Below are 17,023 nucleotides of genomic sequence, written 5' to 3' on the forward strand. Positions count from 1 at the left end.
GACGTCCACCAGGGGCTAAAAATGGCAAAAACCGTTGAAATCGTTCGAGCGTTTCTAAACGGATAATTAGCATTCCAAAAGCATTTCTTCGTAGACATTAAAACCACGCCCATTTTTGTTGCCCCTTCGGATATACTTCACCCGCGAAATTTGAAGCGAGCGTTTTTTAGAATACGCCGCCGCGCCGAGTCTGAAGACGATATGTTTTATTAAGAGACGACGAGAGATTTTTTTTACAATACGACGAGTCTTAAGATGTTTTCTCTCTCTTACGATCTCTCTCTCTTAAGAGAATCAATATTTTTTTCTTTATTTAAGAGAATTAATATTATTATATATATATATAACTTTAAGATATTTTTCTTTTCGTTAAGCCATTGCCATCTGTTGGCAAAATATTAAATTGTTATTTTTTTTGTTTCTTTACAATACGACGAGTCTTAAGAGAAACGATGTTTTCTCTCTTTACGATCTCTCTCTTAAGAGAATCAATATTATTTTCTTTATTTAAGAGAATTAATATTATTATATATATAACTTTAATATTTTTTCTTCTCTTTCTTTTATTTATTTTTATATTTTTATTTTTTTATATTTATATATTTTTTTATTTTTAAGTTTTGGTTTTGTTTTTCCTCTTTCTTTTATTTATTTTTATATTTTTATATATTTTTTATTTTTTGGTTTGGTTTTTAAGTTTTGGTTTTGTTAAGCCGGCGCCATCTGTCGACAAATTAATTTGACACAATTTTTTCTTCTCCCTTGTTCTTTTTATTATGAATAAGAGCAAAAAGTTATAATAAAAATGATTACAGTAATAATAAAATGAGAGATACATTTTTCTTCATTACAAAAAATTATAATAAACATGATTACATTAACAATAAAAAAAGGGATACATTTTCATCATTACAATAATTAAAAAAAATCACTACATTTACAAAATAAAGGATTACAATAATATTTGTTTTTCTGATATTTCAAACATTCTCTCCCTAGAAATAAGAACAAAAAAAGTTATAATAAAAATTATTACAATAAAATGATTACATTTTTTTTCATTACAATAATTAAAAAAATAGCTACATATACGAAAATAAGGATTACAATAATACAAAAATGATTACATTTTTTCATTTTTAAAATAGAAATTATATGAATAATATTAAAAAGACAATAGAAAAGTAATCTAAATACCTAAGAAGAAATCGAATAATGTCCGTAGGATAGCATGTCTATTCCGTTACTTAAAATATATTTTTTATCATAAAAAGCTGGATCTATGAACATCTATAAAAGCCAGTTTATAAATTATCCATCCACTACCTAACGTAACGGCGATTGATATATCGCTTAGAATTTTTTCTATCGCGTTATCGATATTTTTCCAAGCCAAAAACGGGGATAAAACTCGTTCAGCATAGCTTGTAAAAAAAAATCTTTAAAATCATATCGATGTCCTGTTTCTACGCATTTATACATTATTACTTTAAGACTAATAACAAATCGAATTCTATAGTCGTTTCCAAAATTCGTAATTACATTAAATAATTCGGATTTTATATCTCTAAAAAATATGACCGGATCAACATACTCGAGATTAGATTTTCGATAACATTGTAAAAAATTTTGAAAAGCGGATTCTATTAGCAAAAACATTTTTTCTTTACCTGATGTAATTTAGGTCGAGCTTTTTTTCCCTCGTTGTTCGAACAATATTCTTTGAAGGGAGAGAATTGTTTTTCTGATAAAAAAACATTCAATTAATTTACATAATTTTTTTTAAAAAACGTTATAAAATTGGAAAAAATTTTTTTACTTACTTTTATTTACATGTACTCCTCCAAAAATTTTTCTACGGCTGCGAAAGCTTTTTGGAAAAAAGGGAATTCCTTGATAGGAATATTAAATCTGTTTTGAATCTCTGCATTAGAGTTTGATTTTGCTAAGCAGATGTAAAATTGCTGGCGAAATTCCTTAATTTCTAAATTATAACCATGAGAAATATATACAGAATATGGTGGAATCGACTTATAAGTTGTTTCGTCTTTTGAAATAATTAAATCGTATTTTTTCTTTTTATCGGCTGGCGCATCATCATTTTTTGTAGCTTTTCGCTTCTTAGAAGTAAAAGGATGATCGATTACAAATAAGGATTGAGAATCTAAAAAAAATGTCTATCTATGAAAATTATTAATAATTTAATTTTCTTATTTTTTAAAAATAACAAAAAAATCTAGATAATTACCTTCCATTTTTTTCTTTTCCTTGTGAGATTAAAAGCGTATGTGTTTAGAGAAAAACTCGCTAACGAATTAACCGAAGAAAGTAAACCTCCCGTCTTTATATCGTTGGGGGGAGTTGATTTGACCTCGTTTTGTAAAAGAGCGAACGAACCGGATGTGAGGCCAACACCGAGAGAGGAGAATACATTATAACCGATTCGTGTTAAGTAAGTAAAAAAAATACAACAGAAATATTCAATTCATTTCATTTTTTTTATTGAAATAAAAAACATTTACATCAATTAAGAAGTAAGTATACAAAATACATGTATAAATGTATTAATTATATTTAAAAAAATTAAAGTCTTTCACATATTTTTGCCAAAACACGAATTAGAGCAAATTGATAATTATCAGTTATAAATTTGGCCGATAATTGTTTCTGATTACTGATGAGACTACACCAATCCAATTTATGTTTAAAATCTTTCATAAATTTTTCGGATAAATCTTGATATTCTGAAATAATCTCCCAATCCACATGGTTTTCAAGTTCTTTAATAGTTTCTTCGCTCAATCGCTGATATTTACAAACAAGCGCCATATTGAGTGAATCTTTAAAACTTGTAATGAATTGTGGACTCAATTTTTGATATTGAGATACGAGATCCCAGTTTAGATAATCAGAATATTCACTCAAAAATGTTTCTGTTAACTGCTGATAACGACAAACATCATCCCAATTAATTCGATGATTATACTTGTTTAAAAAAATAGGAGAGTAATGTCTGTTTTTCCATATTTTATTCCAGTTTAATTTATCTTGGAATTCTTCAATAAATTCAGAAAATGCGTTTAAAACATCCGTCCAGTTGTATCGTCGTGGGCCCGTCTCAATCTGGAAAAACGTCTTTAGTTCGGAAAATGCTACACGAAAATATCTACGAAAAACGATTAAATCGCATTTTATGGTGTTACTCGATGTATCAACCTTGGTTCGTGGAAGAGAAAAATATTCATTTTAAATGCGGTATTCCCGAAAGTATCGACGAAAATGTAGATTTAATAATTATAGACGATTTAATGCATTCTATAACCGAAAAAATTGCGGAATTATTTACCGTTCAATCGCATCATAAAAATATAAGCGTTATATTGATAATGCAGAATTTATTTCCTCGTAATAAAGTAATGAGAGATATTAGTTTAAATACTCATTATTTGATTTTATTTAAGAATAATAGAGATGAAAGCCAAATCAACTGTCTCGCTCGTCAAGCGTTTATAGGCAAAATGCCCTACTTCAAAGACGCATATTTAAGCGCGACATCCAAACCGTACGGTTATTTGTTTATCGATTTCCATCCATCGACCGATAAAGAATTGTGTTTACGAGATTCGTGTTTTCCCGACAATCAAGGCGTGTATTGGGTTTATATTCCACAAAAATGAAGAATATCAGAAAAAATTATCATTTGTTAAATGTGCTGGCAAAGGCAACACCCGCTCAGAGAAAAGCTTTGTTAAAAGAAGCATCGCCCGATCAGATAAAAGTCATATGCGAAATTTGCGATAATACGCTGCAAGGCCGAGTACCGGTAAACATTAATAAATTAAAAAAATATAAAAAATGTATTCGAAAACTCGCAAATAAAAAAATAGGTCTCCAAGCAAAAAAGAAGATTTTGATAAATCAATCGGGAGGATTTTTAGGCGCGATTTTAGATCCAATAATATCATTAGCTAAAAGAATTTTTGGATTATAAAAAAATGGCTCAACGAATGGCGTTAGTACCTCCCGAATTAGTACCTAAATATCAACTGCAAAAACCGGAAATACGATTGCACGATAATATCCAAGATTTATTAGAAGAAAGTACTTTATCGGATGATTTGAAAGTTAAATTATTAAGTCAACTAATTTCGAGATTTAAACAAACTATTCACGCGCCGAAAGAACCGATTCGAGTCTCGATGGTATCAGAACCGATCGAAGAATCGCAACCATCGTTAGAACCGACAAAACCGACGACTATCGAAGATCAGATATCAGTTTCTGTCCCGCTGGGATATCAAAAATATGTTCCGCATATCATTCAATTACTAAAGCAATATCAATACGATTGGAACGAAAAAGGAGAATTTCTGGTAAATAATGAGCCGATAATTAACTCCCATATCGCGGATCTGATGTCGCATTTAATGCGCAATCGAAAATCTTCTATAGTGCCCGTTGGATTTAACGAATTTTATCAAGCGATTATTAAATCTAATATTCCTAGAGAATGGATAGGAAATAAGGCGCTATCGAGTCGATTACGAATAGAAGAATCGCCCATACTTCGTTTTCGAACGCCTTCGATTCCACCGCCACCAATACGATCAATTACTAGCGGAAGGAAAAAAAGAGTTTCGTCTACGAAAATTCCTAAACGGATTGGCTCGTCTAAAAGAAAACATATTTCATGGAAAGATTATTAAGCTCTATTTATTATAATCCATCTCATCCGGCATCGTTTGGCGGCGTAACGAGACTAATAAAAGCGACAAAGTTGCCTAGAAAAACCGTCGAACAATGGCTATCGACTCAAGATACGTATACGTTGCATAAACCCGTACGAAAAAATTATAGTCGCCGTAAAACTAAAGCGCTATATCAAGGAGAACTACTCCAGTCGGATCTTATGGATGTTCGACAATTTTCGAAAGATAATAATGGAATAAAATATTTATTAGCAACTATCGACGTGTTTTCTAAATATGCGTATGTAATTCCGGTAAAAGACAAAAAACCCGAAACGATAAAAAAAGCATTTCAAAAAATATTTAGAAAAGTATTACCCAGGATGATACATACCGATAAAGGGAAAGAGTTTATGAATTCTGTAATTAAGGATTTATTTAAAAAACATCAAATAAATCATTATTATACTCATTCCGAAACGAAAGCGTCGGTCGTAGAACGGTTTAATAAAACTTTAAAAAATAAAATTTATCGTCTTATTACCTATCGAAATTCTAATAAATATATCGATAAATTAAACGATTTGGTGAAGGCATATAATTATAGTAAACATCGAACTATAGGAATGCCTCCGGCCGAGGTGAAACCTAAACACCATTTACAAATTTTTAATCGACTTTACGGTAAAACGAAAACGAAAATAAAATATAAATATAAAATTAATGATAAAGTTAGAATTTCTAAGAAACGTAAAACGTTTTCTAGAGGATATTTGGCAGGATGGAGTAAAGAGGTTTTCTATATAAAAAACCGATTTCCGACGACCCCGGTCACTTATGTGTTAAAAGATTACAACAACCAGACGATTACGGGTCGATTTTATAACGAAGAACTGCAGAAAGTCAAAAATGGATAGGTTTTATGTTACGCTTATCAGTACGGCGAGTATGGACTATTTTCCAAAAAATACTCAATCGTCCTTCACATCGAAAATTAATCCACCGATAAATTTAAGCGGGTCGTGGGAAGCGGCATTGTCCCAGATAATAATACCTCGTTCGTGGTTTAATATAACTAGCGAAAATAATACTTACAACATAATTTCTAAAGAGACGAAGTTGATTAAAGTAAAAACTGATGATTTGACTACACTAATTCCGTTATATCCTATAGGAGAGAACAAATCAAGTAATATATTCGAGACTATTACGAATAATTTAAAAGAATTAGGAAAGGATGGTCTTATTAAATTTTCTTATAACAAAGAAGACAGCTTTGTGACGATTCAGATCGCTCAAGATTGCGAATTACGCATAAATCAAGATGCTCCTACATTTCTTTCGGCTCTAAATCTAGAGTATTTAAAACAATATATTGTAAGAGGAAAAGATGAAAAGATTCAATATAATTCATCTTTTACCGATTTTAAAGAAGAATTTATTACATTAATCGAAAAAAATAGATATATAGATAAAGTAAAAATCGAAAACGTCGAAAATACGATGCGTATACCGATTGGATTATACGGACAAAGAGAATTTCTTAAATCATTTCAGACAATCAGTTTTAAATCGCTTCCCGATAAAAAGTTATTATTGAAAGTTCCACGAGAAACTACCGTAAAATTTAATAGTCAATTAAAAGATATATTAGGATTCGATCGATTAGAATATTCCGAAGGAGAATTTACGGGAACTTATCCCTTAGAATTAAACGCCGGAATAACAGAAATATTTGTATATTCTAATTTAATAGAATCGCATCACGTAGGCGATACTTCGGCTCCACTATTCCGAGTAATTCCAGTTATGGGAGTAAAAGATCAACAAATCGTTAAAATTTATAATACTCCGTTATTTTTCCCTCTTCGATCGAATTATATCGAGACTATAACCGTAGACATATGCACATCAACGGGTGAAAACGTCATATTTACTTCGGGAAAAACGCTTTTGGTATTATGTTTTCGCCGAAAAAGTATATAAAACCGGATTCATTAAAGAATCGGTTATTTGATAAAATGAAGCTTAAACCGGAGGACTGTATTAGTTATTATCGTTCGCAGACGGGAGGATATCCCGATTCTATATTTCCTCACACCCCTTATGTTACTCCTCAATGGGGAAGAGGACCGTATTTTAAAAGTCGCCCGATTCAACGAGGATATGGATTTTTCGGTTCAATTTTTCGCGAAGCAATACCAATTTTAAAACACGCAAGTCGATATATTGGAAAAAAAGCGTTAAATATAGCGAAAGATATCGGGTCGGATATACTCACGGGAAAATCGTTAAAAAACTCGGCTCTATCGAGAATTAATCAGGCGGGTCGAGAAATAAAAGATGACGTCATTAAAAAAATTCAAAGCGGGTCGGGTAAAAAACGAAAACGTCTAAGAAAAAGCGTAAAACGAAAGAATACTAAGAAGAGGAAAGTAGTAGATATTTTCTCCTAAAAAATGGATCCTTTCTCCTGCCCGTGTTTAAAATCGGAACTAGATTTTTTTAAAACTATTCCGACCCAGTTGGCGATTTTAAATACTACCGAGGCTATTCTACATCCCATCGCTTCGATAACCGATCAGAAATCTCCTATAGAATTTCTAATCCCCGGCTCCGGAGAAAACTTAATAGATTTGAGCAGTATTTCGATTAATGCGCAAGTTACTGTTACTAAACAAAATGGAACTTCTACTCTCGATATCGATTTAGTAACACCCGTGAATAATTTTTTGCATTCGATGTTCTCTCAATGTACTACGATATTTAACGATAAAACTATATCTACGCACGTCTATTACCCATACCGGGCGATAATAGAAAATCTATTATTTTCCTCCGAAGAAGCGCAAAAAACCTATTTAACCAGCTCTTTCTTCTACAAAGACACCGCCGGATTTTTAAACGAAACCAACCCGATTAAAGACCCCAAGAATGAAGGATTAGTCACCAGGTTTAAGAAAAGCAGCAGAAGCCAAGTATTAGATTTATACGGACGACTTCATTTCGATTTTATTAATCAACCTAAATTATTGATAAACGGCGTAGACGTTCGAATAAAATTGGAACGTTCGAAAGACGCTTTCGCTCTAATGGCGACGGCCGATAATTATCAGATTCGATTAAAGAATATTACGTTAAAAGTAAATAGAATAGAAGTAAGTCCTAGCATCTTAATTGGAATGGAAAAAACATTAGAAAATTCTGTAATTAAAATGCCTTATCGACGAGTTAATATTAAAGTATTTACATTAAGTAAAGGGATTTTAAGTTCAAATATATCGAATGCGATAATCGGTCAAATCCCGAAAAGAATTATAATCGGATTGGTGCGAAATAACGCTTTTAATGGACAGTTCGATTTAAATCCTTTCAATTTTGAAAATTTCGACTTAAACTATATTTCTGTTATAAAAGATTCGATTTTAATCCCACCGAACCCGTTCTGTCCAGACTTTGACGCAAAATCTTACGCTCGAAGTTACGCAACATTATTCGAAGAAATAGGGGGAATTCCCTACGGAAAATTCGCTAATATATCGTATTCCGACTACGCTCAAGGATACATGTTCCACGTATTCGACCTAACTCCCGACCGCGCAGCCTCCGAAAACCATACCTCTGTGTTGACCTATGGAAATGTTAGTTTCGATTTAAAGTTCAAAAGACCTTTGCCAGAAACAGTTAACGTCATATGCTTCTTAGAATATCGTAATACAATAGAAATCGATCGATCGCGAAACATTTACGTCGACTACTAAACAACTAATGGATACGATTATGCTCTGGAAACTGGCGTTAGGTGATTCCGAAATTAGCAAGACATTCGGCGGCGTTTATCCCTCGGATTTATTACCTCAAACAATCGGAAAGAAGAGAAGCTTTATCGTTAATACGGAGAACAGCAAAAATCCCGGACGACACTGGATAGCTCTTTTTTTCCGAAATTCGACTTGTTATTATTTTGACTCATACGGACTACCGCCAAAAATCCCAAACATTATAAAGTTCATAAGACAAAATTCCAAGGAGTTGCGCTGGAATCGAAAAACGCTCCAAGGTCCGTATAGCTCTACGTGCGGATACTTTTGCTTATTTTTTCTCTACAAAATATCGAGAAACCAAGACTTAAAAATTCTTCAGCCTAATACTAAATATTTTAATGATAACTATGTATTCGCTTTTGTACGCAATAATTTTCGTTTTGGTAAAATACCACCAAATATATTCATTAAATGTAACCAATGTAGCGTTAGTTTACTCAAATAAAATTTTTTTTAAAACTTAAAAAATGCGTTTTTTAATTGAAACTATAAAACATTAGTCGCTTTGTGTGGGAATCGGGTCACCTCGAATTCTTGACTTTGAATTAGGAGGCCTATCTTTGACCTAGAATGTAAAAAAGATAGAGAGGGACAGATAAGACGCGAGTTTTGATGCCGTAGGCTAAGATGGGGGACTAGCGAAAGTGAACGCGCATATTAATAAACCTAGAGTATAAACACTTTCGCTTTTTATCCGATTTTTTTTAACCCTCTTCGAATTCTTGACATTGAATTAGGAGGCCTATCTTTGACCTAGAATGTAAAAAAGATAGAGAGGGACAGATAAGGCGCGACTTTGATGCCGTAGGCTAAGATGAGGACTAGCGAAAGTGAACGCATATATTAATAAACCTAGAGTATAAATACTTTCGCTTTTATCCGATTTTTTAACCCTCTCCAAGATGAGATCTCTGCCGAATGCGACGATTTTAGAAACAAAATATTTTACTAAATATAGTCTAAACTTTGAAGAGCGCACTTACACTGGCAATCATATTGCAAATGAAAGATGGGATTCAGTTCAAATATTACAAAATTTCGACGAAGAAAATCAAATATGTTTCTTCAACAAAGGAGCATGGAGAATTTTGGACAGAAATGGTAATTATCTTTTTTTATATTTTAGTAAAAATTTTTTTTACTTGTATTTTTTTTAAAAAGTATTTTTGCTAATTTTCAGAAACAACAATATTGGACCATAATATTTATTTTGTTAAACCTATAATTAGTATCCCCTTAAATATCTCATCAGAAATAATAATAACCGTGCATAAAAAAGAAACTATTTATTATAAGGGAAAAACATATTCAAAAATAACCAACTTAAACACAACCTTTAAAAAAAACGTAGTTATTTTCCAAGAATCCTATAAAAAAATAATAATAAAAATGGGCTGCCAAAAAATAATTTTATTTGAAGACAACGAATAAAAGGTAAGTTTTTTTTCAAAAAACTTTATATAAATTTTAAATAATAGATGTAAGAATATTCTGCAAGATTTTTTCGAGCCAAACAAAAGATAAATGTCTAGACATTAGGTCAATTTAAATTCTTTTAGTTTTTTAATATTTGAAATAAATTTAAGCTTTCTACGACTAACTTTTTTTATAACTTTTTAATACGCTTTTTTTTATAATTTCAATCTTAAACTTCTTACCTTCGCGGTTGTTGGCAATACATCGGTTAATCCTATCGATCGTCTCTTATATTTAAAAAACAATTGTAAGTCTAAAAGCAACAGTTGCATTTTAGACACAATGACTAGACATCTTTCTTTGTTTGACAATCTTCTTTGTTTCGAAAAAGAAGAACGACTAACGCCCTCTGCTTTTTTTTTTCTTGCAGATTTTCCTTACAATCTACTTTTAATTTTTAATTTAAACTATTTATAATAAAATTTTTTTTAAAAATAAATATACAACATAATATTTATTGTTTTTTTTTAGACGCATTCGGCGGAGATCTCAACAATTTTTTTTATGTAACTTTTTTTTGTATATATTTTGTTTTTTTAATATAGCTTAAACTTTTTTGTATATTATTATCATTTTTTTTATTTTAACTTTTTTTTATTATAACTTTTTTGGTTTTATTTATAATAAAAAGAACAAGAAAGAGAAAATTGTGTCGTTTATTTAATCGTCGTCGCGACACATATTTGTCGACAGATGGCGCCCAACCAAAACAAAAACTTACAAAAATAAAAAAATATATAAAAAATAAAAAAATAAAAATATAAAAATAAATAAAAGAAAGTTCTCTTATATAAAAAATAAAAAAATATATAAAAATAAAAAAATAAAAGTATAAAAATAAATAAAAGAAAGAGGAGGAAAAAAATATATATATCGTAAAAGTATCGATAAAAACCAAATAGCAAACGGCGCGATCCGATTAGCGACGGACGGTTCGCGCTGTTTGTTATTTTTTTAATCGGTTTCGAAATTTCGAAAGAAAAAAATAATTTAAAAAGAAAATGAAGTTTAATATTTTGCCAACAGATGGCACCTTCGAGACTTAACAATTTAATATTTTGCCAACAGACGGCATTGGCTTAACGAAAAGAAAAATATATTAAAGTTATATATATAATAATATTAATTTTCTTAAATAAAGAAAAAAATATTGATTCTCTTAAGAGAGAGAGATCGTAAAGAGAGAAAACATCTTTTCTCTCGTCGTATTGTAAAAAAAAATCTCTTAATAAAAATATCGTTTCAGACTCGGCGTATTCTAAAAACGCTCGCTCAAATTTCGCGGTGAAGTATATCCGAAGGGGCAACAAAAATGGGCGTGGTTTTAATGTCTACGAGAGCTTTTGGAATGCTAATATCGTAGAAACGCTCGAACGATTCAACGGTTTTTGCCATTTTTAGCCCCTGGTGGATGTCTTTCCCTCCGGAGGTTGAGCGATACTACAATAAAAGTTATAAAATCTTAAAAGTTTAACAAATTATCTCAGAGTCTCTCTCCCTAATACTACTATTAATAGAAATACAGTCAAACCTGTTTTTGTGCGGTCTTTTCCTGTGCGATTTTTATATGTGCGATTTTTTTTGTGCGGTATATAAAAATTTCAATCAAATTGGAACATAATTGACTCCTGTGATATTTTTAAAAACTCTATTGGTCGTTTTCTATGACATCAGCAGGTTTTTTCATTTTTTATTTAGTAAAATTTTTTTCTCATACGTTTATTTCGGTCTTATCTTATTTTAATAGCATAAAAACCATAAATATTATGTTATATTTGAACAGATGCAATATGTTAGCTCCCCTCCAGCTTTAGACTGCGGGTGTGAAATTTCACGCCTTGTTAAATGAAATAACACTTCCTGCAGCTATATTTATCAAATAAAATCATTATTTAACGATTATTTTTAACTTTTTAATGTTAGATTCGTATTTAAATGAAAATAATTAATTAATATAAAAATTAAAATTCTTAGAGGATTTTTCCCCATTAGGTATTGCAGAAAAAGGCCCAAGGAGTTAAAAAAGCAATTCCTAGTTATTTCGTACGGTTGCGAGTTATTTTCTACCTGAGACTTTTTTATGCGGTCCCTATTCACCGCATAAAAAAATATTTTTTTAATTGTGTTTCGAAAACTATTTTTTACAGCCACTCGTAAAGTTTCGCGCGATTTTTTTTATGCATTTTCTTTTATGCGGTCCCTATCCCCCGCATAAAAACAGGTTTGACTGTATATTCAATTAGAAGTTATTATCAATCATGCATAATTCCATTTCTCTATATAGTTTAGAATTAAATCGTTTTCAAATTATGCACTTCACGTATCCTTTATTCTACTACTCTTCTTAATTATTATATGCTACTGGGCATTAACATCATCGTGAATCCGAAACAGCCACATTGGTAGCTTGCAGTTTGGAAGGAGTTGGTTTAATATACTGTTTATATAACATACGAAAACCGATTCTATAAATTTTGTCGATTTATTAATTATCTGCATCGGTTTGGCAAACAGGACTGTAACCAATGTACAAATACAATGTACATTTTGTAAAAATGTAATTCAAGACTTCATTTTTCTTGATGTGATTTTCAAATGCATTTAAAAAAATCTCTTTGCAGATTTTTTTTATACAACTGAAGCCACACAACTGTCCTTAGGATTATTTTTCGAAACTGCGAGGTGATAAGAAGGCGAGATGACTAAATTGCTGTGAATATAATTGAAACACGATAAACAAACAAACAGCAAACAAGATGTGTCATATAATTAATATTTTGATGGAAACTGATGAGTGTAGGAAATTACGTTAAAGTGTACCGAATAATAGAAAGACCATGTTATTAGGAACCGACTTAGCAAGAGTGTCATGTACTTTTTAACTCGTTACAAAAACTAACAACTAGAATAGTGGTGAATTACGTGTTATTTGCAACACGTCATCTCGACAAAATTCTTATGCTTACATGGACGCGAATATTTGTTATACAACAAGATTATGCATATCCAAAGTCAGGCCGCGATGTGATTGGTAGAAAAAATCCGATATCATTGAAATATTTACAATGATACACGAGTTTTTTTTTTACAAATTCTTATACTTAGTAAGTCTGGGTGAGAGGAAAATCAGTTGGGAGACGATAATACTAGTAATTATTAACAAAAATTTATATGAACATGAGTATTATCCTTATTTGGTTTAGGAAATACAGCGTCCGAAAGTTACTCATATACGTACAATGATACTGAAAAATACATATGTTAATATCAAATACTCAAAAGTATGGTAAGCTACAACCAGAGAAACGACACGAATGCAAAATAGTAGATAATAATACCCAACGTTTTTGTTCTGAATGACCCATAATATCGTACCCAAACTGATTATCCATTCCTTTTGACTCAACCTGCCTAAATATCATATATATTTTGTTTTAATTAACACAAATTTTACAAAATTTTAAATGATTACAATTAGAAACAATTGCAGGCTTCAGACATACAAATTTCCATAAATTCAATATTATTTTTAAATCAATGCATATACAACTGACAATACAAAGCTAAGTCAATTATATAATATTCAATATATTTATATGTATACAGGAATTAAATTTTCATAAATAAATACATCTTACATACATATATAATTTAGTCAAATATGTAAATAATATTGGAGAATATTGTGTTTATATGAATTATTAAATACACATTCATACATTACGAATTTATGCAATAAATTTACAATCCATTTTTCGTAAGTGTATAATTTAATACTTTAATTTAACTTTCTCAATAATTTTAATTACTGCAGGTATGAAACTAGTTGAGAGTCATTCCTTATTAACGCTTTTCCGCCTGTCACCCTCTGCCAACCCTCACTACTACTACTAAAGTAAGAGATGGGCTGCACTCGATGGTAATTGTAAGTAAAAAGGAAAGGGAGATAGATGATAGGGGGAAGGTAAGGGTGGGGGTAGAGTTGGAAAGAAGTTGAGGTAAAGAAGAAGGGAAAGTGAGAGAGATTGCCAATCTTCTCTGCTCACTCGAGTTTAAAAGTGAATTTAATGCCAAGTAAACAATGTCACAAAGAATTGAGTATGAAAACAGAAAAACAGGCGCTTGATACTCATGCACCAGACTATATTATAGGATATGAAGTAAGAAAGCATTGAACACTTGTTCACTGCTTCTTTTGCATTGTGAAATCTATCGGTTTGTTTATGAAAAATCGCAGTAAACAAATTTATCTATTATACATCTAAGTATTCATCTATCTACCTATATTATACATTTATCTATATTAAGACATCTACGTGGTTGACCCACACTAAAATTAATGGCTAAATCCTCAGGGTTGAAGACAAAAAATGTTAATTTTCTGGCAACATTCCTAAAATCCTAAACTCTATATGCAATGAGTTGCTTACTTTATCTAACGATTCTTCATTTTTGAAACTCTTCTCTACTCTTCTGATAAGGTGCTTCAGCTAAACGTTCTTGAACATAAAAAGAACAGCATATTTATTACATACAATTTCTATGACAAAATAATCACAAAACATTAAGTTATGTGTAAATCAATTATTTTCTAAACAGGTAAACGTAAATTTCTACTTTTTTCACTTATATTAATATATAAGTATTGTATTTTCTTCACGTGTCCAACACCTGAATAGATGCCAGTTTCTCATAAAAAGTTCTTTCGATTAACAAATCTTTTTGGCAGATCGCCCATGTTAGTCTTATTCTATCAATCGTACAATTCTTAAGAATGCATGATTAAATCTCGTCTAACTTAACTCCGAATATCTCGTTGCAGTCCACTTTAGTACCATTCATGATATCGTGAATTCCCTTTAAACTGTTAAATGTCTTATACAAACCACGGATCATCTGCAAATAGAAAAAAGAATCAATCTCTATTATGTATAAACTACTACCATGCTAAATTTCGATTCTTAATCATTACCCCTGAGATAATCAGAAGGAAGATATACGATTTTACACATCACTAGAAATGCGGCTTTACAGCCTATTATAAATCATTCTAAACGAATGTTTCTTTAATCATTTGTGTGTTATTTATCTTTAACTTGAGAAGAGTATGTGTTTTTCTTTTCAACTGGTATTTGGAAAAGACAAGTTATCTTTATCTTTAACTTGTCTTTTCCAACTTCGAGTTCAAAAGAAAACACACTCTCTTTTCCTCACAATATGGCGGTTTGTTCTACAGTGAAGTTACATCAGGCTTCAAGTACACCGCTAGTAGCAACAAAGCACTGCCGCTCCGTATGTAATTAATATATATATATATAATAAAATTTATATCTTAATAAAGCAGACTCTGTTAATTTGAACTAAACTGTGGCTCATTTCGTTTAATCGAATTAATTATTGTTGTTCTGTAGGACTCCAGAAATGGACTCGTTTTCATATTAAATGTTTAAAGCCGTCACTCTGAGTTCGAGTTAACGAAAATGTACTGTATTTAAAACAATGGAGGGGTTTTTGATCTTAATTATGTAGAAATATATTAGATAAAAAAATACCTTGATTGGAATATCTTTAGTTACAATTAACATATCTCCGCAATTGAATCCGATGGCATTTTCACGAAAGAATTTCATGAAACAAATCAGCTAAATTGAAAAAATTTTTTTGAATATTCTGCTATAAATAAACATACAAAAAAAATACAAGAAGCATCAAACATACCTTAATTTTATGCGTTATCCGTGAAGAGTTCATATTCAATTTTCGGATTTCTTGAAAGTTATCGAAAATCTGAAATATTTAAAGTAATGTTAGATTCAAAATAATGACAATCTCATTAAGTAAATAAATTAAATGACTTACGGAACTAATACCCTTTGAAATCACAAACATACCATAGAGCGCGATGAGAATGAAGCTGATTGTTCCTACATCAAATACCCATTGCGCTTTCAGATTCAGAGTTTTAAAAACGTTGTTATAAACGAAGGATCCAAGTAAGAGGCCAGAAAAACCATAACAGAGAGCAAACATATCTTTCCAAGTATCGTTAACTTCATCAACAAAACGACAAATTTCAGCATGTTCAGACATGATGTAATTGATCTGATATTCGTTACTATTAATATTTGTTAAATATAATCGCTCGGAAAGATTTTCGAATACATTCTTCGCAGAAACAGTCATGATAAATATCATCATTGATACAGACATCAACAGAGCTAACTCGTACATGAAGCTAATATTTAAAATTACGGCGCATACAATACCCCTGAGTGTTGTAGAAGCAGCTTCGATACCTTTGGCAACGAAAATTGATAAAAACATTGTAGACACGGCCATTAGTACCAGAAAGTATAGAGCAGAGAAAGCAAGCATATAATTTTGTAATTTTTGCAATTTTTTTTCTTCCTTATCTAATATTTTGATAGGTATTTTTTGGAATTTTCTTGTTTTGAGTACAAAATACGCAACATTTGCGCAAAAAGAAAAAATAAAAAGCATGATTTGAACAAAGAGGGCATTGTTACTCTTACCTATTCTGTTTTTGAGAACGCATCGAAAGAAATTTACATTGTAATTAGGGAGTCGAGTTAGGTTATTATCAATTATAATACAGAAATGGACGATAAATAATAATTGAATGAATACTGAATAAACGAACAAAACTCTTCGCTTACGTTTGCTTACCGAAATGCATTTACAAGGATGAACTGCGATTTCGCCTAACATGTCTGCTAAGGCAAATGTTGGCCTAAAAAAGCAATAGAAGCATTTAGATTGCATTTCCTTTCTGACTTACAATACCATTTTTTTCTTTTTAGCCCAGTAATGGCCGGTTGGATAATGGTCGCGGGTTAGTGCCTGACCAACGGGCTAACCACGTTTAGCTTGCCGAATGCTATTTACGTTTTTAACATTCGATTACGAGGTAGATTTTCATGGTGTGTCTACCAGTAAGACACTATTTACTGCCCCTCATGTATGAAGCACAACGAATGTTTATCTATCGAATCAGATTAGAATATATACATTTAT

At 30.9% G+C, this 17,023-nt stretch overlaps 1 protein-coding gene and 2 long non-coding RNA genes across 3 annotated transcripts; 2 read left to right on the forward strand and 1 right to left on the reverse strand.

Annotated features, from left to right (window-relative positions):
- Positions 1 to 1,691: 1,691 nt before the first annotated feature.
- On the reverse strand, positions 1,692 to 2,268 carry LOC136971360 (uncharacterized). Its single transcript, XR_010880152.1, has 3 exons — positions 2,249 to 2,268; positions 1,824 to 2,164; positions 1,692 to 1,744 (listed from the first exon to the last, which is right to left on the reverse strand). It is a non-coding gene; the product is annotated as an uncharacterized lncRNA (long non-coding RNA).
- A 4,879-nt stretch (positions 2,269 to 7,147) lies between these two features.
- Positions 7,148 to 8,449, forward strand: LOC136971356 (uncharacterized protein F54H12.2-like). Its single transcript, XM_067265801.1, has one exon. The coding sequence runs from the start codon at positions 7,148 to 7,150 to the stop codon at positions 8,447 to 8,449; it is 1,302 nt and encodes a 433-aa protein (XP_067121902.1).
- Positions 8,450 to 12,820: 4,371 nt separating this feature from the next.
- LOC136971363 (uncharacterized) lies at positions 12,821 to 15,551 on the forward strand. Its single transcript, XR_010880155.1, has 2 exons — positions 12,821 to 12,854; positions 15,400 to 15,551. It is a non-coding gene; the product is annotated as an uncharacterized lncRNA (long non-coding RNA).
- Positions 15,552 to 17,023: the final 1,472 nt, after the last annotated feature.

This window comes from Centruroides vittatus, unplaced genomic scaffold (genome assembly GCF_030686945.1).
Source record: "Centruroides vittatus isolate TY-2023 unplaced genomic scaffold, ASM3068694v2 contig_248, whole genome shotgun sequence".
NCBI lineage: Eukaryota > Metazoa > Arthropoda > Arachnida > Scorpiones > Buthidae > Centruroides > Centruroides vittatus.